We start from the raw sequence: 26017 nt of genomic DNA, 5'->3' as shown, positions 1-26017 counted from the left end.
TGTTGTTTTGTTTCCTTAGCAGGATAGTCGTGTTGTTTTGCAAAAACAGTATTTCGCTGCGTACACTAATACCTTACATTGTATTAAAAAATGCAGAACGCTGACATTAACTTATTGAATCCGCGTGGTTATGTATATGCACAAATATTAAGTGTTTGTAACCTGTTCGGCGCGTGATGCAAGATATGCTGGAATGATGTAACTCTTCTATTATAATTATTGTCCTTCTCGCGCTTCGTTAGCAGTCGGAGCGGCGCTTCACCTACGTCATCATCAGGATCGGCTGGTCATGAGTGGTCGATGATGAGAAAGAAATAGAATCGAGCGGAAGGAATCGCTACATTAAAGCAACCCTTACTTTGACATGTTTGGTAGAACTCCTATGGTGTTTCCAGAACTCCAAAATTTTAGAGAATATGCACGAGGTTTCTCCCGTCTTCAATTTGGAAGGAGATTCTCTTAATCTCGTTGTCATCTCAGTTCGTGCGCAGAGTGGTTTAATTTTGACATATGCTAAAGGTCACAAGTAAATTTGTGTGTAAGTAAATGCTAATAGAATGTTACCGGCGTCGAAGTTCATCAGAACTTTCTTTTTAAACATCGATATGATTATCTCAGCATACCTTTCATGCTTTAAAATACTGCTATTGGTTAACATGACTGCGGCATCGCGTGGACCTTATCTCGAACTTCGGTTGCTTTATATTTACTGCCATTTCATCGAAAAGCGTTCTGTGCATACAAAATGATGTCGCCGTTGCCAAGAAATAGTCGTAATTTCACCGTATCACCAGCTAGGTCGCGCACGTGGACTTTCTATCGACATAGCATGCACAAGCTGTGGTCGGCTGGGAAATGTGAGGCGGCGCGCAATAAACATTAACCGCACCGTATTTGATCCCGTTGGTTTCATATTTAGCAGAAAACAAACGTAATACCATATCATCGATATGTACAAGTCATTTGCCAGTGTCTCACCTTCGACGTCTAGGTATGCCATGAAGCTGTCGAAGCCCGCTTTGTTTTTGACGATGCACGTGAAGTTGCCGGCGCTTGTGGCGTCCACAGGACTCACGTTCAGTACGGAATAGTCGGAATGTGTGTCGACGTGGACGTTCTTGGTCAGAGAGGCATCCACGCCGTTTCGCAGCCACGAAAACGTCATCGGAGTGTCTCCCGCTTCCACCAGACAAGTCGTTCTCGCATTTTCGCCCGGTTTTATGGTCTTGCGGAAATGGAAGGCCAAGATCTTGGGAGGGACTGAAATGGAGAACGTTATTTTCGGTTACAACCTGTGGACGTTCCAGGGAAGAGGCAGTTTCGTGCTGTCAGCAGTGCGCACGAAACGATGCCAAAAGCGGATGCAGTCTCACCTTTGTTGGTGCTCGCCGATGTTGCAAGTGAAGGAAGAACAGCGACAAACAGCGCAGCGAGTGAGTACGCTAATGCGACGACAGTAGTGTTCATTTCCTCAAGCAGTACGAGATCGTAACGATAGACGATTAAATACTGCTATTCCAGCCAGAGCGCTTGGTGTATCGCGGCGATGTACACGTAAATGCAAAGCCGTATAGCTGTGTCGTGCACAGTTTACTCCAGCTTCTGCAATCATGGACACGGCGCGCCACACCGTGTCAAACTTCGGTTCTAAGCAACTCCTCCGTTTCCTGCTATGAAACTTTGGGCTCACGCGTGTAGGGCAGCTCTCCTTCCTGTCGACAAAGAGTGCAGAAACAATTGTACAGCCATGGCTCTGTGGCCTCAGCTTACTGGACATAGGAGCAGATATGTTTTGTGGATACGATCATAATATATAATTGCTTTCAAATGCTTGAGAAGAACGCAAAAAAAGACACAGACGAAGAGGGCAGGACAAGCGCTCTAATTCTATTTCTCTCGTCCTTGTCGTGCTCTCTCAAATAAAAGTCGTGCACAAACTAGCTCAACAGCGAATATTACTCAAGTGTTTTGAAATATTCTCAATGAATACGAGTAGTTTCTACATCACGCTTGTATTTCTTACCGCGCACTTTAACTGCGAACGTGTGCGAGATGGGCTTTCCTATTCCGTTATCGGCGCTGCACTTGAACTCTCCGCTGTGCAACTCCTGAGCCGACTCCAGAGTAAGGGTCCCGTCCGGTTCCACGACTGATCGTGCCGTGTTTAGTACAGCTGTCCACTCTTTGGCTTCTCCTGCAAATGGATTGTTAATGAGAAAGGCTTATTTTAGCATCTCTTTTTTTTTTAGGTAAAATGACTAATGTTCATCGTTCAAGTACCTTTTCTAAACGTCCACGTAACCTTAGGAGTAGGGGATCCGTGCGCCTTGCAGGACAATGCAAGCTCTTTGCTCTCTACTACGTCTGTGTTCCCAGGAACAACCTTCCACGTTGGGGGAGCTGTGATAGACGGCGTTTAACATCAGATCTGTATCGCCGATGAGAAGGACAGTATTTGCGCACACCATACCTTCGACTTCCAAGTATGCTGTGTGGCTGTCGAAGCCAGCTTTGTTTTTCACGATGCACGTATAATTTCCAGCGTGAATAGCTTCCACCGGCTCGATGATCAACGCGGAGAAGTCACTCTTCTTTTCTTCACGTACATTCCTTACGTCTGCTACAGACACGCCGTCTTTGAGCCAGGAAAAAGTAAACGGCTGCGTGCCGTCTGCGGCAGTGCACATGACAGAAGTCCTTCCGAGCACTTTGAGCCGGTTCGGAAAGCTGAAAGGCTGAATCTTCGGTGCGCCTGCAAGAGGGTCCCGATGCGTCCTTGTACGTGACCGCATCGCTCTGGTTTACAAGGCCATGCATTAAAACATGACTTACCTAGAAGGAGCGCTTCCCGGGTCTGCACAACTGCGAGTAAACAAGCCAACTTCCAGGCTTCCAGAGAGCGTGGCGGCACGCGATTCACCATGTTTCAAGACTGAGGACACACGCAATGCACCCTGAGGCGTCAGTTTTTCGCCGAAACTTCACAGCGGCGGAAAAACAGCGCACAGTTTAGAAATGCAGCGTTCAGCGCTTGTGGCGATGGCGGAAGCAAGCAGCAAGCCGCTGCGGCTTCTATTATCACAGCTCTCACAAAACGTGGACTCGAGGCGCCACATACCGTCGACTTAGGGAAGCACGCTTAGGCTCTGTGTAAACTGTACTGCGTTTGTGGTGGTGGCCTCAAGCGAGTTAGAGACGTTCAATCCACATTGCCAAACACTAAGTACAGCCTTTCAGAGATTAAGTTAGTCTAGGCATAATCAATGAACCATGGTGCACTCTGGATATCATGGCTTGAACGTTGCTTGTAGGTGCTCACCGTAAATGGATATGAGGAAATCGTGGCGTGCCTCTGGTTTGACACCGTTGTCCGCCGTGCAACGATACCTGCCGGTTTCGTTTAGCGTCACTCTGGGGATCTCCAAATGTTCTCCTTCGGGTCGCAGCTTTGTCCACGTCTTTATCGACTCTGCGAAGGAAGACGCTCGGCTAAGTTCTCGATCATCTGATTGAAACTTTCGTTTTCATCTTCTGGAGAAAGTTAATTTGTTATTTTTATAGCGCGGAGAAATTGTGTTTGACCGCGTTCGGCTTTTCAAGCTGATCGCAGCTTCCTCAAAGCCTTCCAGAACCAGTACGTTCAAGAAGAAATCCAGATATACACAAAAAGAAAATGTAAAACATTATTTGCTGTCACAGAGCTGAACGCTTTCTTACCTACGTATATTTCCCATGTCACTGTTGGCGATGGAGACCCTGTAGCCCGGCAGTAAAGTTTCGCCTCACTTCCAAAAGCCATTTTCTGGTCTCCAATGGTCTCAACCCATCTAGGAGGTGCTGTAAAAAACCAAATACTGCAGTATTTACCGTTACTTTCGTTTTGTGAACTATAGGCACATGTTCTGTGGTTACGGTGAGATGCCGGGAGTGCAGGCTTTGCGTGTGCCAGGAGCATGCGTTAAAAGAAAAGAAAGAAAGAAAAGCGCACTTTCACGTATTGCGCATTTAGTTTCCCAATAAATATGCTTGCGCATAATTTTTGGGACGTCGGGATTGCGTAACTATTTTTTTTTTATCTGCCACTTGCCTTCGACATCCAGGAGCGTCGTGTACGAGTCGAGACCCGCTCTGTTCTTGACCACGCAGGTGTAGTTCCCGCCACTGTTGACTTCCACCGGTTCGATGAAAAGCATCGAGTATCCCGGCTCGTGCTTGAATCGAACGTTCTTCGTCTCTGTTAGCTCTTTGCCGTCCTTCATCCAGATGAATTTCATGGGTGCCGTACCCGACGTAACCATGCATATTACCGATGTCTTCTCACCGGTGCGCCACCGTTTCAGAAAGGAAAACGGGTTGACCCTCGGAGGTTCTGCGTAGTGAACCACATGTAGCGAGCGTTTTATGACAAGATTAAAATGCGCATTTCGCTTCCGTTGTGATGACTTGGCAATAGTGCGGAATCAGATGTAGCAGTCTGTACGCTTACCGACAGTAGAAACGGCTGGGACTAGTTGCAGCATCGCAGCGAAAATCCACAACAGTGTAGAATTCATGCTTTCACTTCAAGTGCAAAAGGAAAACATGCCTGGCATCTACGTAGCACTGTGGGCACAGCGGCCCAGCTCCATTATTGCACCGACTTAGTCGGCGTTATGGCGCTTTCGGACGCTTGACGTTGGCTGTTTTATTTCTGCTTAACGGACATAGAGCGCCACATATCGTCAAAAAGTTCAGTCTTCTCGCAGTTTGCTCTTCCGCGGAAACGCCTGTGAAGCATAACAGCATGAAATAGCATGTTGCAGCAGCATGTTAGAGGACGTTACATTTACTGAATGAGGTAATTCATACTGCAAGAGGAGCAACCAAGGAAATCGACACTACTAATAGTAAATAATGAGATCCTGCATCGTTGAAATCCACTAGTACGGCGCGGCAGTAAATTTGCGTTCCACCTTGCTTCTCTGTAGCTCTGTCGATCATGTGTTGCTCATTGCTCGCTATCTTCTGTCTTTCTCTTCTTTTCTTCTTTTCGTTTTTCCTTTTGGCCTTGCTGTTTTACTGCCATAGGAGCACCTCTGACTTGTATGACTTATCTGAAATTACTAAGAAAGGTCGCGGTATCCGATTACGTACACGTGTTTGTACATCATTCGTGTGGTGTGTACTGAAGCTGGTTTATTGACCGCTGACCGCTAACATGTCATGTATCCATTACGCGTTTGGATATGTATACTAAAATGTATATGCACACCTTAGAGCTTTTGCTTTATGTAGCTGTCCATCTCTCGACGCCTCTGCAGTAACGCCATTAATGCTCTTCGCTTTTCACACAGCGCGGTTTTGTCCTAATTGAGTCTATACTTAACGTTGTCTAAACAAGTTATGCATTTTTGTTTGAATATATTCAGGCTTGGTGTTGCACTCCATCTGCGCTACATTAAATAATTCTTGAATTGCAAACTTTTGATTAACAGGTTCAGCTTGAACTAGCCATGTTTATTTCAACAGCATTCGGAATCTACAAATATGCAACGTCAAATCGTTGGACCAGCAACTGAGGCTGTCTTGGTTGTAACTCAGTTATACCTTATTATTCCGCCAGCACAGAAACGATCGTTCGCATCGGGTTGAGGACGCCGGGAAAACAGTAGGGAAGTTCGCGATTAAAGGCCGCACCATGCGAATGGTTATCAGCAGTATTAAATTTTGCCCCTAGGCAGCGTCATTTGTATGATCGAGAGCATGAAGTGCGCAGTGTATTTGTTTAAGCAGGGTATTCACGCCAGTGCAAAACTGAGTATATTGAACAAACTCCCATTTCATATGAGTCATACCGAAACTGCTCGACCTGCCCCCTGCGTGACTGACGATTACCCGCGCTAAAGGCCAGTCCCTGTCGCCATTCTGGGGATATCGATCCAAGTCGGCCATATTTGACGAACGTACCTCGCTCAATACAGGGACTCTGCGTGTTCCAGGTTTCGCTGGACTCTAGCGTGTTGAGGGATATTTATCGATTTTCTCCGTGTTTCCAGAGCGCCCCCTGGTCACCGTAGAATCTAGTGGTGAAATTATTTGGACGGAAAAATGATTTTTCCCCACCTTGCGACTCCCATCTACATTGTTAAGTACCTTTCTCTCGTTTCATCGATAATCTACACAATGCGCGGCACAAATAATTGTTTAGTTCGAATCGGTTGACGAATGCGAGTGAAAGGTGGCGCGAAGTTCGAACTAATTGTTGTTTATCTTGGAAAACTCCCTTTGCTTTTTAGTGATGTTTGCTTGCACGTAAAACGAGGGCAACTGTGGTTTTGGACCCAGCGTTGCAGGTCGCAAATGCGTGCGATAGTGCTTTTTCTTGGTCATCGATTCGATGATAGGCCGCGGGAAGCTCCGATGTGGGCGTCGATTTGGGTGTGGCTGCGTTAGCACTGACGACAGCTCCGCCAATCGCCAGTCGCAGTTAACAGTTTTCTCCGCAGTGGCGCTGTTGTCTGGGCGGGAACTCGACATCGCTTTTGAACCACTGTTAGGTTTCAGCTTCTTGTGTGAAAACGTCACGTTCACACGTAATATTGAAGATGGAGGCACATGGTTCGCACACCGAATGATCGTAAGGATTAGTTTCACGCAGGACATGACTCCTTAGGAACCGTTGCATCACGTGGTGGTGTGCTTCCTTTGAAGAGGCGTGTTTATTGTATATTTACATGTGTGATGCGAAAGGGCCGCCCTCTTTACCGGTTTTTCTTTTTTTTTTTGTCTACAGCCTAATGCGCTGTCCTTGAGTCCTTTTTCTAGTTTTTTTTTTTGTTATTAGGATGGAAACTGGCCTTAAGGCATAGGGTATATGAATTCAAGCAGTGTTCTGTGGTATCTGTTCCCATGTACCCAGCGATCATAGCTATTCGTGGCACTGTAGCGGAGCCCAGCTTCCAGTAAGAGGCTGTAGCTTTCCACTTGCGTGCCTGGATACTTAGCGGTAGGCATCTGCATCCGCCACTGAAAGGGGACAGCTTCCAGTAAGAGGCTGTAGCTTTCCACTTACAAGCCTGGATACTTAGCGGTAGGCATCTGCATGCGCCACTGGAAGGGAACAGCTTCCAGTGAGAGGCTGTAGCTTTCCACTTGCAAGCCTGGATACTTAGCGGTAGGTATCTTCATCCGCCACTGGAAGGGGACAGCTTCCAGTAAGAGGCTGTAGCTTTCCCCTTGCAAGCCTGGATACCTAGCGGTAGGCGTCTGCATCCGCCACTGGAAGGGGACAGTTTGGACATGTTGCACGCAGTGCCAAGTACGGCCAGTTCCAAGTACGGGCGGCAGTCGTTGTAAGGGTATTATGCTTCTACGTAACAACGTTTCCTTCAGTCACGATGACCTGAATTTGTAAGCATTAAGTAGTACCGTTGATGCCAATAGAAATTTAGGCAAGCGAAATTGTACACCTTGAGTGGAACTGGGAGCGATGGCGGTCTTTTCGGGTATGCATTAAAGGGACACTAAAGCAAAGCACTAAACCAGTTTATACGGATAAAGCGCTCTTTGAAAACTTTGTTGCCGTTAATATCGAAATAATAGGTTGATTATTAGAAGCAAAAATGAAGGTGAAAGTTCCGCTTCTTTTTATTTCGGCCAAATACTGCAATGCCGATACGTCAGTGAACGGTCACGATTGCAAGATCTTTTTTTCGTATTTGGAATGTGTTGACTCAGTGAAAGCTCCCGGAACTTCCCATGTTCAGTCCTTGGCTCCTTTAGCACACACCGTAGCCCATTCTAACCAATCAAGAAATTATAGGACTAAGCAGACGCCGTCAAAATCCATGACGTCACGGCGAGGTGGGGCGGGAATTTCGAAGCGGCGTCGCCATTCGTACTTCACTTTTGCGCCTTTTCTGGCTTGCCAAGCGTCTTTTCGCGGTGAGAGTGATGTTCGAAGTATTTTAGAAGCATAGTCTACTAATACAGGTAAACACATTTTTCTCTTTAGTGTCCCTTTGACGCATGATTGCTTCGGAATTCACACCTCCTTACCTCCTTTCCTGTCTCCACATCCATCTTTCGTTCTGCGATTCAGTAGGAACTTCTGAGAGGCTTCCTTAGTTATTTTCAGGCACACGTGCTTCTAGACACGACCTAGGCGAGACTAGTATACACACTGCTAAAATGCATGGCAGTCTTACTTCTGGTCTTCCAGCTTTGATCGCAAGCTCAACACTGACGTAGCCATTGTGGCTATTTGCGGATTCCTTTACGAAAGTGAAAGTTGGGCGTCGTTTCGGAAACCGAAATGAGCTCATCGGAAAGAACGCAAACAAAGTTTGGTGATTTGAAGGACAACCGAAACGGCGGTCTTTTCTTTATTTTCATTATTTACAAATGTGACAAGGTATGTAATGCCATTTTACAAAAGAAGAAAGGCTCATTCAGGACGCACGCGTTGATTCAGCCACAAGACAAAACAATGTAACAACAGCAGTGTTGTTGTTTTTTTCACATCACACCCACAGACAATATATGAAACAGCTTGCGATGTATGCCTGCACACACAAAAAAGGTGAAACGAAATATACACTGTACATGAAGCCTGAAGCAGCTCGTCAGCACTGCAGGACACTTCTGCGGAATAGCTTGCCCACCGTGTAGTTAGCAGTATATTTTGATGTGTTTTACATTATCGTGAATTGTAATGTGCAATGAAACAGTTCCATTTCCTAAGGACTTTCAATACGTCGAGTGTCCGCAGTGAAAATTACCTGTACTTTATAGATTTTGTGTGTATGTAAATGGAAATATAACGTAGAAATACCAAGCGCATAAAGAATAACTTCTAGAATGACTCGATTAGAAATACTGCTTTGTATTCGAAGTCACGAACACCCACAGTTTATTTGCTGCCATGGTACAGGAAGTGAGAGCGCATGGCGCAATACTGGTAAGCGTATCAATAATTAAGGAACGTTCCCGTGATTGAAGCAGCTGGCAGGCACATATTGTGTTTAGGTCATGTTCGCGATCTTCTAACGTCATGTGTCTTCAGTTTCGCGTTGACTTCGCATGTGTGTATGTGCTTCTGGAATTCCATGAGAAAAAATGTGCATTGGCGAAGCTTTGGTTTGTGTATTGAGGAAGTCTGCTGGGGGCCCAGAGAAGTATACAAGAAATTACATATTCGGGCTCTAACCTTAAGATAACCGGAACATCTAATATTTTAACGCGAAGAGAATGCACGTCTGAAAGTTTTCAGTTTGTTTGCAGAAACGAACGGCGGTGTTGAGTGAGCTTAGCGATGTGATCGCTCGGAATTTGTTCTTGTTTCCCGGGCCGTGTCCAAAGTATTTAGTTTATGCAGGAGTTGTCCAGCAGTGTTACCAGCAGCTGCAGTAAATATAAATAACTTTTTACATTTCCGAAAAAGGTTGCATGGCGTCTCGGCATTCATTTCACTAAATTGACGAACATCATAAGACATGCACTCGAAACCTAAAATTTACAACAAACAACTTCATGAAAGCAAAAGGGCACAATTTTTCAACACTGCGGATAATGGTGGGATATAACAAGAATGTCGCTGTGACCTCGTTTACTACGTCGAAATATTGTCTAAATAGAAGATACTCACGGCGTATGTCTGTGGTTTCATGAACACTGTCGCAAACTAGACACGTTGCTCGATGAAAACATTGACTTGGAACAGAACTCTTTATGAGTCCAAATTTCTCTCCTTAAAACTCAAAATTCCGTTCGAGCGCTCTGACGTTGTCGCTGCAGGTTTTGGTGTACTACGCCGATCGAAAAGCGTACGTGTAGAGGTGCCTCTGGTCGTTGCCAAAGATGGCTCTTGATTGCAATCTCACGGGGCTCTTTCGACTAGCCTCAAACGCCGCTTCGCAATTAGTTTGTGAGCGATGGTGACACGAAGTGCATGGTACAATTTTGCTACCCTGTTTACGCCAACCTGCTAAGTAGTCGGAATCATCAAACAAAAAGTGATGTTGCACAACTAAAGAACAGCAAATTTCTCCTGAAACAATTTCTAATGCTCGACACCTCAACAGCGCTTTCACAGTGCTGTTTTGGCTGCAGAACTAAGATGAAAATAATTGGAACATTGGATTAATGCGAGGGTTCCATCTACACGGTTTTAAAGTCGACGAGTGAGACTGAACGAGTTTCCACGACCACACCGCAACGTCACAGCACAGATTGTATGGCACGACACGCAAGACGCTGGGTCAACCCTGTAACGTCTGTTTTTTTCTGCTAGGAATTGTCCTACCACGCACCACCTCACTCCTGCCTACACTTGTTTGGCAACTGGCGATACCCTATATAGATTAACCTTAGCGCCACCTCGATTCCTGTCGCGCCGCTGCACCTCGTTGGCCGCTCCTAGCGCTAGGCGCTGCGCCCTTACGGCACCTCATGCGGCACGTTTGGCATATGGACGAAGTGTCATCCGCGCCGCGTGACGCTTTTTCTTGATGCCGGTTATCGCTTCGCGTATCAGATAGGACTTTGTGCCAACGGCGCCTGAATGAAGATAAAAATATTATATAGGGTATGACATGGGACTCGATCTTTAGGTTCGAGTGAAGGAGGAAGAGATTTGATAGGCATGTAAAACGCATGTGATAGGCATGGAAAACGAAAGTATGTCGGGGTAGCCGTTAAGTGGTAGCTAAGTGTAGCGCTGGCTTGCAGCCGCGACTGCAGCAACGACGCGGCAACACCAATGTTGTGATGCGACGCAAACGCGGCAAGTTAACGCACCTTCAAAATTGAATGCTCAGCATAAACGGGTGTGGAAACCATCGAATGTAATTTCGCAGCCGCAAATCATGAATACATATGTACAACGCGAAGTCACCATTTCAGGTGAGTGCGTAGCTACCTTTGTCATACGTATTTCATCACGCACCATTCTGAACAGGCTTGAGCATAAACGGAGCGTGGCGTGCGAAGGTTAAAAAAGAAGTGTCTCAAACCAAATTGGTGGGTTCCTCAAGCGTTTCACAAGCGCTGCCTGTACGTATATGCACGCAGATTCAAATGATAATTTCGGCTGCGTTATGGTCACGTGCTTGTACAGTCACGATGGGCAGTCTCTGCGATGGCGTCAAGCAACGTGTCATATCCGGCCTCGTACCTCTCAACATATGTGTATTCAACAACCTGGGGCCGTATTTCCGATCAACTACTTTCTGGGATATTGTTTTCATTGCACGTTGATTTGCGAAGCTAACATAAGAGGTCGTGACGAATGCAGGCACGCACCTTCCACCAGCGTTATTTTCTTAGTGCACAGTTTACGAGTACGTTGACAGGTTTCCGTCGCTCCAGCGAGGCGTCACGCAGAAATGAAAGCATTCCCATAAGGGAACGAGCAAGAGTGTGGCCACTGTTGTAACGACCATACACTGTTCGTTCGTGGATCTATAAACTCAAATCTCACTGTAGCTCTCCGCAAGAACGTACTATCGTTTCCGTAGAGCAAGCCACCGCTGACGATTGAACACAATCGCTGCGATCGCTTCACACCAGGGGCGACCGCACGGCATCTGTAACACTGTTGCGGTCGCACTGAATCACAGAGTAGGAAAACAACAAAATAAGGAAGCCGGTCTGTCAAGTAATGTCGAATTAACGACGGAAAACAATGGCGATTGCAACTAGCAACGTCGCACAAGCGGTACATGAGCTACAAGCATCGTGGGGCATATTGTTGGTTTAACGGGAGGCCAGATCAAAAGTTGCAGCTCTCATACACGTTATCTCATTGCGTTATTGTTGCAAAAAAAGGATTCTGTGGTGCCCCACCGCGCTCTCCGTAGGGTATCTCACTGACTCACTGAGAGAACACATTGCCCGCGGTGATGAACTCGCAAGGTGCCAACTTGTCTCCTTGCGAGCTCATCGGGTGAGCAGCTGGGATTGCCGTGACTAGTTTGATGAGGAGCCAGCAGCTCACGAGCTTTCCAGGGTTGTGCATGCGCGACATCCGTTATACACGTTGCACTCGCATAACAGGACAGAGAGCACTGCATCGTGGTACGCTAGGCACGCTCACAGTGAGCGTAACTTGCTCGCGAACGCCGAGGGTTGGGAACAGCGGGATCCGGATGTGTGCTCTGTGGTTTTTAGCGGATGTGGTGAAACGTGAGAGAAACGAGTGCGACGATGGTTCGAGGGCGCCCGATGCCTACTCCACCTCTACGGTGGTATCCGTGTGTAGTTCACGCGGCGTGGCATCACTGGGCGCTCTCGTACATGTGGTCCTTCTTGATGGACATGCAGGCCTTGGCACCCATGGGAAGCGTTGGTAGCTCCCGGTTCTGCGAGGGGAAGGAATAGTGTCACGTCATGAATGCGATCATGAATGCGAGTTTTACGTCAAAGTCGGCTAGCAGCATGTCGATAAAAGCGTGCTGTTGCCAGGGCGTAATCTAGCGGCTGTCTATGTGCCCATACTAGTAATAATGTGCGAACGTCCCCGTTAGCGGTATACCGATATGCAAGAATGCGAATAATATGATGAATTTTTCATCGATCCTTGTGTTTCACAACAGCTCACCCGAGTTTTCAGCAGCTGCTTATATCATATTTATTTACTGTTCGCGTACAGCAATGCCACTGTCGTGGAATGTTAAATAAGTTGCTTGCATCAAACCGTGGCGGCTTTGTTAAACACTATTCCCGCGCAGTGCCGCCATGGGCTGCATTCAAGGACGTCATCGTTTGCTGCTTAACGCAGCAGTTTAGCTTGCTGGAAGAATGCTTGCATATCGCACGCAGGTCATAAGGTCCTGTTTTAAATGTCAGCACACTGCACTTTGAGTACTCGCCGTCCTTCACTGCAAATTTCTCCTGCCTTATGTATGTAGCGACAGACCAAGGGGCTTCTGCTGATTCCGAGCTTACTTGGTGTCTGTAATGAATGTCAGTCTCTTCAACTGTGCAACTGGCGCTTCAGCAACGCATTTTACTTATACATCGTGCCTACCGGAACAACTGGGTGCTCCAGCCTCCGTGAAGATCGCAAAGTGAGACTTGACGAAGCGAGCCACTCGCAAAACCTGTAGCAAACTGTAGCTGTGCTTGCTACGAGATCAGCCCCCTGCCTATAGCCACACATAACTACAGATCGGCGTGGCCGTACCTGTGCGAGGAACGTCTTCATCTCCTGGTTGACGTTGTGCCTGGCCATCTTCGCCTCGAGCTCTTCGGTCATGGGCAGCGTGGCGCAGGGCGCCGGGTACAGCGCGCACGGGTGGTCAGCGGGCAGCGGCGGTGGCTGCACCTCCACGTAGCGCTGCGAAAGGCCCGTGTACTCGCCAGCCGCCTGCTGTGCCTTCTCGGCGTGCCGCGCGCTCGTCGATGTCACTGCGCAGAAATGCACCGAGCACCAGTCAGCACGCGCTCATCGGGCAGTTCGACGTAATGTCAGATTCACGCACTAGGTAGCTCCACCGCTTTTGCACGAGTAGTCTGTTCGGCCCTGTCGTACTGAATGTCTCTCTGTCAGTGCTTGATCGAATGCGGTGGTAGTATAACCCTATTATTTTACTTTATATCATTTTTTCGTTCTCAAAAGTATTCACGTTGACAGCTGTCCAATTAATTTTATTTAAGATTCGGAAGCTTGCGATTCTTCGGTGTAGCGGGCAGGGTCATGATTATTTGTTTTCTTTATGTAAATTATATTCACCCGACACTACTTTGGGACCGTGCTTGAAAGACATGAGAGCTTTCGCCTGGACGTCGTGACAACCAGGCACTTAGAAACTGGGATACTCGTAATGCGCACTTACTGTTAAAGAAAGAAAGAAAGAAAGAAAGAAAGGAAGAAAGAAAGAAAGGAAGGAAGGAAGAAAGGAAAAAAAATATGTCGTCCTTGTCTACAGATTGAAAGTCTTCTTTCGAAACTACGCAGTTCGAGACAATGAGGTCAGCACTACTAGACAAGAAGATATGCTTTTTTTTCCTTTAAAAGATACCTACCAGCTCCACTAGGAGTTACGCGAGTCCATGAATCTCATTCTCTGCCACGCAGCGAAAGCTAACGCCGCCAATATTTCTGCTGCGTGTCTGTATAACCCTGCTGAATCGTTACAGATGAGGCAGGACAAATTTGGGCCTTGCTGGCATTTGTGGCCTATAGCAATTTACTTGAAGTAGTAGGCAACTCTGGTCTACCGGAGTACAGCACGGCGTAGTGGTTGGCGTCATTGCTTGAACGAGCAAGGGTTCGTTCTCACTCTGCGGCTGTCCGTCGAAGCCGGCGGCGAATTGCTTGCTCCGTCTCTCCATGGTGCCCGGCGGAGGCTGGAGCGGCGGTTGCGGAGGTCGGCGTTTGATTCGCTGGAGGCACACGCACGTCACGATGACCACGAGCACGATGGTCACCAAGCTCGCCAGCACGGGGATCATGATGAACAGGTTCAGGTAGAGCGGGGTGCTGGCGTCTCCGAAGATCGGGGACTGCATTACGCCGCCTGCGTGCACAGAGCAGAGATGTGAGCGGCGGCGTTGTTGCGGGAGAGCAAAATTTTCGACAGCCAAAATATGTGTTCGGTTTTCACGCAGTTGCAAAGTCGCGCAGCAGACCAAAGCCGCACTTGCTGCAAGCCTTCGAATCCGAAATCATGAAATATGCAGCGTTCCTAATGCCGATGCGCGGCGAGCTGCGTTTGAAGAAAAAGTGTACTATAAGCATATATTCAAACGCGAACAATTCCGAATATGTTCCAACGCGTTGTTCTATATCCAGATTCACTCGCATATGTAGCATTGGCGGAATTCAAGCAGCACGACTGCTTAGCCGCTAAACCACACCGCAGTTGGCGATAAATGGTGACGTCTCTGTTACTGCTAATAATTTGCTTTCTGTGCTGTATTACGTCACACAGGGTTTCAACGCTCATTACTTGCACGACACAGTTCACGTAGTTACGCGTAACAGGCGTTCGGATCTGGGGCGGCTTGCACGAACATTTAATGTAAAAACAGCGAATTTAAGAACGCGTTCATATGTAGACTAGGCGTTGTTTATGGAACATTTAAGAACGCATTCTTAAATTTGTTATTTTCATTATTAAATGTTCGTCAAGCCGCCCCTGATCACTTAGCGTTTCAGTCTATGCTGATGATACACGTGGAAACTGGAAACCATGCATTGAGGCTAGATGACGCACTTTAAGCACCGGCGTAAACAGCAAAACGCACACGGGCTCACCAACACTAACTCACGTCGTCGCTATATGGCGTACGTTCTGTATACCTCACTGTGATAAAACCTGCACTGTCAGTTTCAAGAGGACATGGCGCTGCTGTTATAGACCGGACTTCGCATTGGAAGTAAGGTGCCATTTACAGCACGCGTGCGTTAAATCTGGCCAGCCAGATTTTTAATAATAGATATTGTTTTTTGTTTTTTTCTGAGCTCGAGCTCAACGGCTTCTTCGAAAAAGTTTTGTCTTTTAACGGCTCCTGCCGGGTAACTTCGCCTGCTAGCAATGAATCAATGCGCGGTATGAACTTGGGTCAACAGTATCACTATAGTGTCACTGTTGTAGTTCGGCTTGCATGTTCACTCGCAGGGTAGATGGAGGCCAAAGTTACTTATGTACTCCGCCTACTGAATTCGGGACGGCCAGTTGCACGTGAGCTCCATTTATTTGTCGATCTCGCTTTTTGTCTATACTTCGCCTTCCGGGTAGTAATGAAAAACAAACAAATAATTCGCAAACCAGCAGTTGCTGTAAAAGTTATGAAACTCCTCTATGTTATGAGAGTCACCACCAATCATCCTGCATGATGACTGATGGCGGAGTCCAGAAGCGGCACATGATTCTAGAACAAGCTGATGTTCCGAACCAAAAACGCAAGCGTTGTAGTCGCTTATGTAATTTCGCCTACAACTTTGATGTAGGGGATTGTACCAGGCGAGAGCGGTTAGGAATATTATCATCGTGTTTTCTTAAATGTAATACGCGTTATAGAATTTGCAAAATGGCAAAAATAAGTAAAGCATGCGACGCTCTAGGACAAGTGCTTGCAGAACGTATGACCATTTAACAATGTCTTGCTTTGATCTTTCCTACGTTTATGCTCACGCAACACTTGTCTCGTGGGAATGGTTGAAACGTTTATATACTACATAAATCCCGCCACTTAGCCTGGGAAGCACAAGTGAGGCCAGTCACTGCATCTACCTCAAGCTACTCGCACCAGCGTCGGAAAAAGCAAAACAGAAGCCGTGGCACATTCTTATTCAAGGCGCACTAGCAAACATCCCGTCCTTTTTCAGGCATTTTCGTCGCGCTGCGGCGTTCGCTACAGCGCTGAACAGGCTCTTGCACTCCTTTCAAGTTTTTATCTTCCGCATGTAGATGAGCGGCTTTCCGTCCGAGCTTCCGGTTTGGCTTTCCTGCAGCACCCTACCTAAGCCGCGATTCCCGCGGTTGCCCCACTGACTGAAAAAAACATACCCGCTTAGAGGCAACTGCATGACATTCCTGGCATCATTCGAAGCCTGACATCGTCGCAGTAGTGCTGCTTTAGAACAAGTTTAGAAGAGAAGCTAGTGCCACCTGTTTGCCGACTTTCTTCGGAGTGTTGCCCGTTTCCTGCTAACTGGCGCAATGCATGGCTTAGAGAGGAAAGCAGGAGACGGAGGTGAGGGCGGTGGCTTCCGTGCGCGGTAAACCGTGAACGGCGGGACCTTTTGACCTCGACCTTAGGCGGGCGAAATTTTCGACTTGTTGGGGACATTTTTCACTATAGTATATTTTCGTGGCCGTGGCTTGACGCGCCTCACCTTTCTCTGTTTCAATTCTCCCGCGTCACCCATGCGTGTCGCCGCGCACGTCGCTTTGACGAGACTCGAAGCGCAACGCTGTCTAAAGACGCCTGACTTTGAGACTGGTCCGCGTAAAATATCGATAAGCTAGTGCTCGTGCCTCTCCTGTGACGGTAAAAGCTGGTTAGCGACACTGAGCTTGATCTATGAACAGTCATTTGTCAGGGAGCAAACGGTCTTAGACAGCTGCGAACGAAAACCGGCTGGCTCATCCTTGTTAGAAGGTGCTGAGAAGTACCCGAGGAAAGTTGGAGAGAGTTTGTTTGGTGTTTTTCCTTTAGTGAGAGCAAGAGAACCGAAGTTAGCCTGCAGGGATTCTAGTTTTGGATAACTTGCGTTGCGTGACGCTTACGATCTGGCTAGCACGTACAGTACGTTCAGCGTTTCTTAAGTATAAATACCGTGTGGCATAGGCGTAAAGCCGCATTAAAACACTAGGGGCTAGGAGGCACTACGGAATCGGTTGCACGTCAAATCAACACTTCTGAGCCCGCCGCGGTAGCTTGGCTGCTACGGCATTGCTCGAGATCGCGGGTTTGATCTCGACCGTGGCAGCCAAATTTCGACGGGAGCGAAATACAGAAACACGAGATTTAGGTGCACGTTAAGAAACACCAGGATGTCAAAATTAACCCGGAGTCGGCCACTATCGCGTGCCTCACAATCCGATCGTGGTTTCGGCACGTACAGCCCCAGAATTCAATTTAAACTTTCTGCCACGGTGTGATTTGCCCGTGAGGCAATAATAATTCTCAGACCTCTTAGCGATTATGAAAAATAGTCACAACAACACCTGAAGGAAACACGTATCCCTGTGTTCTGTATACTAAGCAAACATCAGTGGTGCAAGCAAGGCAACGTTTAACATCAACTCCCTATTCTCGTATTGGACTAAACGCTGAAGAAATTACGCATTTGCCGTCAGCATCACCGCTAATTATCGTCAATCAAAGCAAACAGCATAGAAAGCTTCGCTTAACGCATTTGCCGTCAGCATCACCGCTAATTATCGTCAATCAAAGCAAACAGCATAGAAAGCTTCGCTTACATCGATTCTCAGATTGCGTGGGATCCGCATATTTTTTTTCTTTTCGTTTTTTTTTTCATTGCCTTTAAACAGCAGCACGGGGCACTCACGGGCAGTCTGGACTGTAACTGTCCAAGCAGTGGTAGAACTGTGAGGCTCCGTACTACGTGCGACCTAGCAGCGTCCTGGGCTCTAACGCCCAGCAAGGTGTAGAAGAGTGACGGCCTGCTAAAGCTCATCGCACACTCTGTGGGTGGAAATAGTTTGCCTGTAAATACGGATGCTCATTCACCCCCGCCGAGCTACAACACAGGGACCTCGTCCCTTAACCCCACGGGAAAAGAAACATTACTGTCTGCAATGCTGATTGCTCTTTCCTGGCGTCGAAACGCTGAAAAACATGTACAAGTACATACGCTGGTTTCTCCTAGGCGCTGTATACAGGAAGGGCTGATATTGCAATCTGCGCGTCACTCCGTGAGCGGCAGTTGAATGACATTCGCCGATGTACTTTGTACGCCAATGGTTGTCTGATATCGAAGTCGTGGCGTGCTGTCTATGCTTAGCCTCGGGATGTGTTGCCAGGCGACTAACTGTTCGTACGAAGTGCAGGGCGAGCACTGAGCCACGCGAGCCGTTTATTTGAAGTACAACTTTCGTTATACTTATCCATATCGCTCCTTAGACGCCATTTCCTTCCTTGCAGCAAGCATGGCGATAGTTATTCCGCTGGCAGTTCATCACAAATGCTCTAGTTTCAGTGGTTTTCTTTGCAAAACCGCATTTAGTTGCTTTGTACAAACCACATACTTTAACTAAAGTAAATGTTGTAATTGTGTGTTGTGTATTCGGGTTGCGTTTGAGACGGCGGCGCACAGCTATATGTATAGACACTCACCGGCCTTGTGCGTCCTGACGGTAATGATCTCGCTGGGATCGCCCGTGCCGTACTCGTTGGTGGAGCTGACGTACATCTGGTAGAGGACGCCGGACTCGAGGCCGGACACGGTGTACGAGGACGATCGTGAGTCAAGGTTCACCTCTTTCCAGTCTTGGGTGCTCTCTTCTGGCCGATGGTACAGCACATAACCTGCGCAGGGGCACGCGTTTCGAATGCGCGGATGCAGGATCTAGCATGCTCTGTGTTGACGCGTAACTATGAGAGAGTTCTCGCGTTGATATGTATTATATGTAGCAAATACCCAAATGGTGCTGTTTAGCGAGGAACGCCGTTTACTGTTTCGCGGGAATGTCTGTTCGGGCGGAATGTTATGACAACCCACATATACAGCTTCTTGCAAAAGTGTTTAGATGTACGGTGTATACGTCAATGCAAGATTTAGTGCGTTGAAAGCGATGAGAATAGAAATGAGCGAAAAGGTGAACACATTTGTTCTGAATCGCGCTTCGCCGTCGACGTGTTATAGCGTAGGGCCATGAGGAAACGCTTAATCATTATATTAATTGGAAGACGCAATGGTTGTAGCTTTCACGATCACCGAGGCAATTACCGTTGGCGGGATACATGTTTATGGTGTGAAAGGTGTTGCCTAATGATCGTTCAGCAACTGGTTACACCTCAGTAGCACACTGCCAGGATTTACGCCGTCCGTTTACATTAGAGTCATGCCCGTTGGGGCGTAGTGCGCTGCCCCGGCGTGTTGCGCGTTGCGCTGGCATAAGCCCGCGACTTCAGGTAGCCCAGCCGGCGCCCGGAAACTCTCTTGTCGACATTTTCAAGGGTGATTGATCAAATGAGCTAGTGTGGCTTAATAACCTCGCCTGTCGGGCCCGATACAACTTGCTTCCGCGGCTCTCTTCACGCTCCGCAACAGGTGTGCAAGAAGAGATGGCCTGGCAAAGCATCTCCGTGTGCGTATACTTTCCACACGCTCGTATACGCGTGGTCGACAGCGACTGCGGAGTGGCGTTCATTTACCTCTCACTCCGCTGGCGAACTGCTGGTGCCAGGTGACAGTGATGGACGAATGCGTCGTGCCGGAGACGAACACCTTCGGAGGCGGCGGCACATCTGAATGAGGGGAGGAGGAGGAATAACATGAGAAGCGCTACGAATAAGGGGAGGAGCGAAAGCGTACTTAATATAAAAGTCTTCGTGACTGATCACCCGCCGCGAAACCATTTGCAGCCGAATGGCAGTTACATAGTGAATGTGTCTAATCGGACGCTTGCCTCTTCTCTGTTGACCTAGTCGCCGAAGAGACGAAGTCTTAAAAAGAATGTTTCTACACCCATGTCCGATCGCTCTTAGAGAAGTTGGTATTCAGTATCGGTAATGTAAGCGTGACTGGCTTTCATAACGCTGTCGTATGACAATGAGTGTGATAAAGCTACAGTCTTTAAGGGCCCACTAAAGGAAAATGTAAAGTCGAGCTCAGATCCATAGACTATCCTTCTAGAAGTCTATTATAGTTTTCTGCGTAGAAAATAGCCGCCAAAGGTGGCCCCTCCTGCTCCTCAATTTGAACCCCGCAGCATAACGGACCACTTCCACTTGGCGTAATCTCCCACGTGACCTCCCTCTATGCCACTCTCTGTGGATCAGCCAGTGCTGACATCACATGAGAGGTACCATAATCCACAATATATGGCGCCGCTTCGATTTTACATTTTCGTTATTTCCTCGCTTACAACAGCTGTGTTTTCGTTTCGAAGGGCGAGTTCGTTGTTACAGAAGCCTAATCTCTCAATCTAGCTTGACTTAATATGTTCCCTTTGTGTCGCATTTAATGACGGTAACTGTGAGTTAACCAAACAACAATCGCATCTTAAGTTATCATAACCACTCGTAGTAATATGGAAAATGAAATGGCATCAGTTTAATTCACTGCTGCGGAGCCTATCATGACCGCGGAGATTCTCTCTCTCTCTCTCTCTCTCTCTCTCTCTCTATATATATATATATATATATATATATATATATATATATATATATATATATATATAATTTGGCCGTCGGTTCCATAAAAGCTTGGAAGCCTATGGAGTGCGTCAACTTTAGTCTATGCGTCGTAGAGTGTTTATCACACGTGCTGGAAATGCATGCATAACCTCAGCGAAATGCAGCCTCACCCCCGTCTAGTGTCTTGACGTGCAGCTCGTGCGAGGCGACCCCAGAGCCGGCGGCGTTGTAGGCCTTCACGATGACCGCGTACTCCGTCCCACGTTGGAGGCCGGTCAGGAAGAACTCATGGCTGGCGTTCGGCCGGAACTCGCTGGTGCGGTACGAGTATGGCTGGCCCGACGACGTCGGCTTGTAGCCGATGTAGTAGCCGAGCAGATCGCCGTTCCATTCGTCCGGCGGAGGAGGCTGCATCGAACATAGGAGAGCCCGAGTTGGCGAGCTTGCGTTTGTCTCGTGTTCCTGTTTCGTGAAGGACTCGCGTTCTCTGCCCTGATCGCACATCCTTGTTGATTTTACAGTGTTTCTAAAGAAAAGAGAAAACAAATCTGCTGCTTCCTTTTGAAACACTGCATTCGTCGTTACGTACTTGTGTGATGAAGTCATAACTTCGACAGATGTAGGTACTTGGCATCGTCATCGGGGTTTGTGTGTCCTTGATTATGTGTACCGTCTTTCGCGCTCTTAAAACTGCCACCGGCGAAATGTAAACATCAGCTTTGCTTGAAGCGGTCTTGGCACGCCGAATACAAATGCACTAAGAAAACCTGCGCCCGCTTTTTCGCGACAAGTGCACGGTACGACGCATATCGATTATTGGACTATATGAATAATTCGATTTGTTCAGCTAAATCTTCGACGCGGTGGTCTCGGCGGACGTCACTAATGCTTCTCATTTCTTTTTTTTTTTCATTACTCTCAGTTCTGGCCGATATTGGCGAAAAAAGGAAGGATCTGTTAAGTGCCAACCCTATTTCATCGATTTCTCATCAGTACCTGATTTCTTTTCTCACCGAATTTCAGACTTTTTCGTGAAAGAAAAGAAAGCACGAACTTATTAGAGAAAAGAAAACGCTTGTCTTTCCCCGGGAGGTAGCTAGCCGCTCTGTGCCTCTGTAAGACTAAAACCCCATCACTCATTGTTATATTGCACATCAGGATGTAGACATTGTACATTGTTCGAACCTTCGATGATGCCTAGTTTAAGTGGTCGGTTGTAGTTAGACAACATGTTTTCGTTTCGCTGCACTGAACTTGTCTGTAGTTCTGCTTTTGTCCATACTCAAATGATGGCGATGTACTCTTCGATCAATCATTGCGTTTTTTTTTTCCATCCAGCTCCTGTCATACCGTGACGTGATAAATAAATATAACGATCAGCCAATCACTATTTTATGTGCCTAATTTTGCGCGAATCACTGTTCTTGTGCAGTTGGTGAATAAACGTGCATCCTTGACTATACCGGCGCGCTTACTTGTTCTGCGCAATGTGACAACGTCACTTGAACTTAAAGCAGTCGCAGGGAGTGTGACGGACTTGCCTTCCAGGAAACACGCACGGTGCTCGGCCCCCTGGCCTCGACGTGGAAGTCAGTTGGCGCTGCGCTTGGCTCTGAAACGTGCATGAAGAAAGAAGTCGTTTAGGAAAGAAAAGTAAGAAATAGAAGGGTCACACAGCGCCATGATAGCTACACACACGATGAACACGTACTCGTTTGTCAACCCGTACTTTTTGGGGGCGTTCCTCTTTTTACATAACCGTATTGCGAAGTACAGTGCACGGTGAAACGGGGCGCGATTGTAACGGCGGTCTACGAGTACTCTATGATTCTTTCCGTTTCAGCAAATAAAACAAAAGCTTCCAGCAAGCTTTTCTGTCATCACGGAGAGTGATTGTAACGAAGAAATACCTACAAGCACGAGTGAGAAAAGTGAAACGAGTTTGTCTATAGTACATATCTCAAACACGATATCTACCGTTTTCTGATCAATGGGCTCACGAAGCCTTGCCGATTGTGGCAGTATTTGCGTTCGGAAATCATCAAATAAAGCGATTACTCCATCTACGAGAAACTTTAGAGAAATAAAGGCTTGCAAACAAGGAATAGTGGATATCTACGTGACAAGCCTTGAGCCTTCCTTTTCCCCGGATACAGGGACTGTTGCTGTCTACCTCATTCGATGCTGAATTGAGAACGAAAACCTACGTGCATTCTAGCCCCTGTTTACCGAGAGGGGGTCACGTGAGTATTGTACTGCGTTACCTTCCTCGCCCGTGTGCAGCTTGACAGGCGTAGAGGCGAGTCCGACGCCGACCGAGTTTTCGGCAAGGATGCTCAGGTGATAGGTGGAACCAGGGTGCAGGTCGCCGACCAGGGCTGACGTCTGCGATCCCGGCACTGCAACTTCTTGGAGCCTGTGCGCTGTACCTGCGGTTTTTAGGGACCGTGAGACACACGTCTGCAAGGTCGAGTGCCGGACGAAAACTCGTCCGCATTGTCGACGACTATCGCCAGAAAAAGAAGATTCACACGCTGGCGACAAGAAAGTTGGAAAACAGACGTTTGGTTACTGAAAAGAAATCTTCGTGCACAAAGGGAGGAATACGACGGAAGATGCGTGAATACTGTCTATTGAAATTTCCGTCATTACTGCTAGAAGTAGCACTGCGTGACGTACTTTGATTGCGCGGTGGATAAGAACTCGGTATCGAACATCTATTCCTTCGCGGGAGTACCTACGATGTCCAACAGCTTGCGCCCGTCGAATGTGTTCATTAATTGTCAACAATGTTCCATTGTGGGGGCCAAACCCTCTACGGCTTGAAAATATATGTACCTGTGATCCGAGGGTTAGTCTTCGTTTAGTCAAAGGGACAAGTCACCACTATACCCACGTGACACGAAGCGCAGTTATGCTCCATAATTCCAAGCACATGGTAAATGACAAGGTTGTCAAAACACATTTATTTGATTTTCTTTACTGCTATTGTGGGCACATGAGTTACGATTTGCCTCCCTTCTTGCCACTGCGCTCTCTCTCTCTCTCTCTCTCTCTCTTTCCCGGGCTGTCGTGATGATGCTTTCTGTATAGACTGGGCCTTATCGCATTGGGTCATGTCTTATTGATCGCTAGTTCGTCTGTTCAGGAGCGCGAGTATTTATTTCTTTAAGTACGTTCTTCGTGGCACTTGTTCCAGTGCAAATATTTTCGTTTTTCATTTAGTGCGGCTTCATTAGTGCTCGCGAAGAGCACGGCATACACGGTTGCGTGATGTAGACATAAGCAGAACAGTATAACTGTAGGCAGCCTCTGTGCAATAAAAATGAGGGCGCATATATGGGCATGATCTTCGCTCGCACTCAGGAAGAAACAAACATTCATGTAGAAAACCAACTACATACGTCGTAGAACAACCGCTTGTGTTTACATTCTTCAGAATTACTAACGGGGCAAAACACTTAAGCTAGGACGAACTCGACATCCTTCCAGCTTGCCTCTTTGTTTAGTCTTTATATCTCACAATCACGTGCCCTTTTTCTGCCCCTTTCTGTATTTGTTAGTATGCCTTGCGGAAAACACTTGGTACTTAATTAAAAAACGTTGAGAGTGTGCCGAGACAGCAGAGAAAAAAACATTTTACGAACAGCAAGGCAGATAAGTTGGCCTGAGCTAGCATGATCTAGTCTGTTACTCTGTACTGGGGGAAAGTAGGTAAAGGCGTACTAAAGGATGACGAAGAACATAGACTCGGTAGCTGAGTGGCTATGACGCTGCACTGAGCTCGAAGTCGCGGGTTTGATTCCGGTCGCGTTTCTGTGGAAACGCGCAAACGCTCGTGTACTTTGATTTAGGCGCACGTTAAGGAACCCCAGGTGGTCAAAATTAATGCACTACGGCTTGCCTCATAACCATATCGCAGTCATCGCACGTAAAACCCCAGAATTCATGTTTTTTTTTCGCACGTCAATGCGCAGAAGGAAGGTACATCGTTCCTCGTAGCTTACCGGAGTCCTTCCAGTACTGTATGACGTATTTGGCGACCGGGCTGTTGCCGCTGTACGGCGGAGACCAGCTGACGCTCGCCGAGCGGCTCCACGTTTCGGAGACTTTGACATCTTGTGGCTGACCGGGGACCTCTGCGGAAGAAGTAGCGATTGTTTACGGACAACGATGACATGGTTTGTCCAGCACCCGCATTCCTGCAAATGGCGTGCGCTAACTCGAGGTTTTACTTCTTACCGAGTTGCACACGATTCAATACATGGCGCAACTGTGTCGAAGCCTCTAAGTAGCACTATACAATCTCCTGGTAGAGTGCAGGTCGCTTGGAAACAAAGAGGGAAATAGGTATCCCTCTCTTGCGCCAAGACTTTCGAAAATGAACCTGTCGGTAAACTGGAGCTGGCGACGACAAGTTCTTATTTGAAACGGTGGAGCAGCAAAGGGCAGGACGAACGTGTGCCTGGCAAAAATACTACGTCGCGGAACGCGCATATAGGCACCGCTCGTTTCCCCTAGTAGTTCATGTAGTGCTGCACATAAAATGCTTAAAGGCACACTAAATCAAAACGTTAAATCGGTTTATACGGATAAAGCGTTCTTTTAAAACTCTGTTGTCGTCAATTCCGAAACAATAGGTTGATTATTAGAAGAGAAAATGAAGGTCAAAGTTTTAATTTTTGAATTTCGCGCCGAATCCCCAATGCCGGTACGTCACTCTTACGTCACGAATATCAAAGTATTTTCTTCTTGTCGTGTTTAAGCCGCGTTGCCTCAAGAAATGTTTTGGAAACTCGCCATGTTCAATCTTTGGCTCCTTGAAAACACACTTTAGTCTATTTTTATCGCTAAAGGATCAGCTAGACCCTGGTAGACACTGTCAAAATCCATGACGTCAGAGCGCGCTGTTGCGGGAACTTCAAGGAGGCATCGCCACCCGTGTTTTTTTTTTTTTTTTATTCTGCTTTCTCTGGCTTACCAAGTGTCTTATTGTGTTGAGAGTGGTGTTCTTCATATTGTGGAAATGCAATTTACTAATAATGAGGAAATTAATTTTCCCATTAGCGACCCTTTCAGATTGCGCGCTTTGCTCACTGCATCCTGGGCTGTAAACGGAACATTTACGGATGTATATGTACATTCGAAGTGGGCGTGTTACCGAAAAACGTGGCGGAAAACTGGCACATGTGCATGGACATTA

At 47.3% G+C, this 26017-nt stretch overlaps 2 protein-coding genes across 7 annotated transcripts in view; one reads left to right on the top strand and one right to left on the bottom strand.

Moving 5' to 3' along the window:
• The window catches only part of LOC126521470 (uncharacterized), a 289078-nt gene that overhangs the window by 112162 nt on the left and 150899 nt on the right, over positions 1-26017 (top strand). The gene's annotated exons all lie outside the window — the stretch shown is intronic.
• The window catches only part of LOC126521587 (cell adhesion molecule Dscam1-like), a 39988-nt gene continuing 22294 nt past the window's right edge, over positions 8324-26017 (bottom strand). For both annotated transcript variants that reach the window (XM_072288664.1, XM_055066076.2), the window contains 9 exons: positions 24822-24953; positions 23079-23243; positions 22356-22426; positions 20985-21222; positions 19831-19923; positions 18790-18981; positions 14262-14498; positions 13163-13386; positions 8324-12338 (listed from right to left, as the gene is read on the bottom strand). In XM_072288664.1, coding sequence (XP_072144765.1) covers positions 12255-12338; positions 13163-13386; positions 14262-14498; positions 18790-18981; positions 19831-19923; positions 20985-21222; positions 22356-22426; positions 23079-23243; positions 24822-24953 — 1436 coding nt within the window. In that variant the 3' untranslated portion in view covers positions 8324-12254. The remainder of the gene's footprint in view (positions 12339-13162; positions 13387-14261; positions 14499-18789; positions 18982-19830; positions 19924-20984; positions 21223-22355; positions 22427-23078; positions 23244-24821; positions 24954-26017) is intronic.

Source organism: Dermacentor andersoni, chromosome 6 (genome assembly GCF_023375885.2).
Source record: "Dermacentor andersoni chromosome 6, qqDerAnde1_hic_scaffold, whole genome shotgun sequence".
Classification (NCBI taxonomy): domain Eukaryota; kingdom Metazoa; phylum Arthropoda; class Arachnida; order Ixodida; family Ixodidae; genus Dermacentor; species Dermacentor andersoni.
This window is presented reverse-complemented; position numbering and strand designations above follow the sequence as displayed.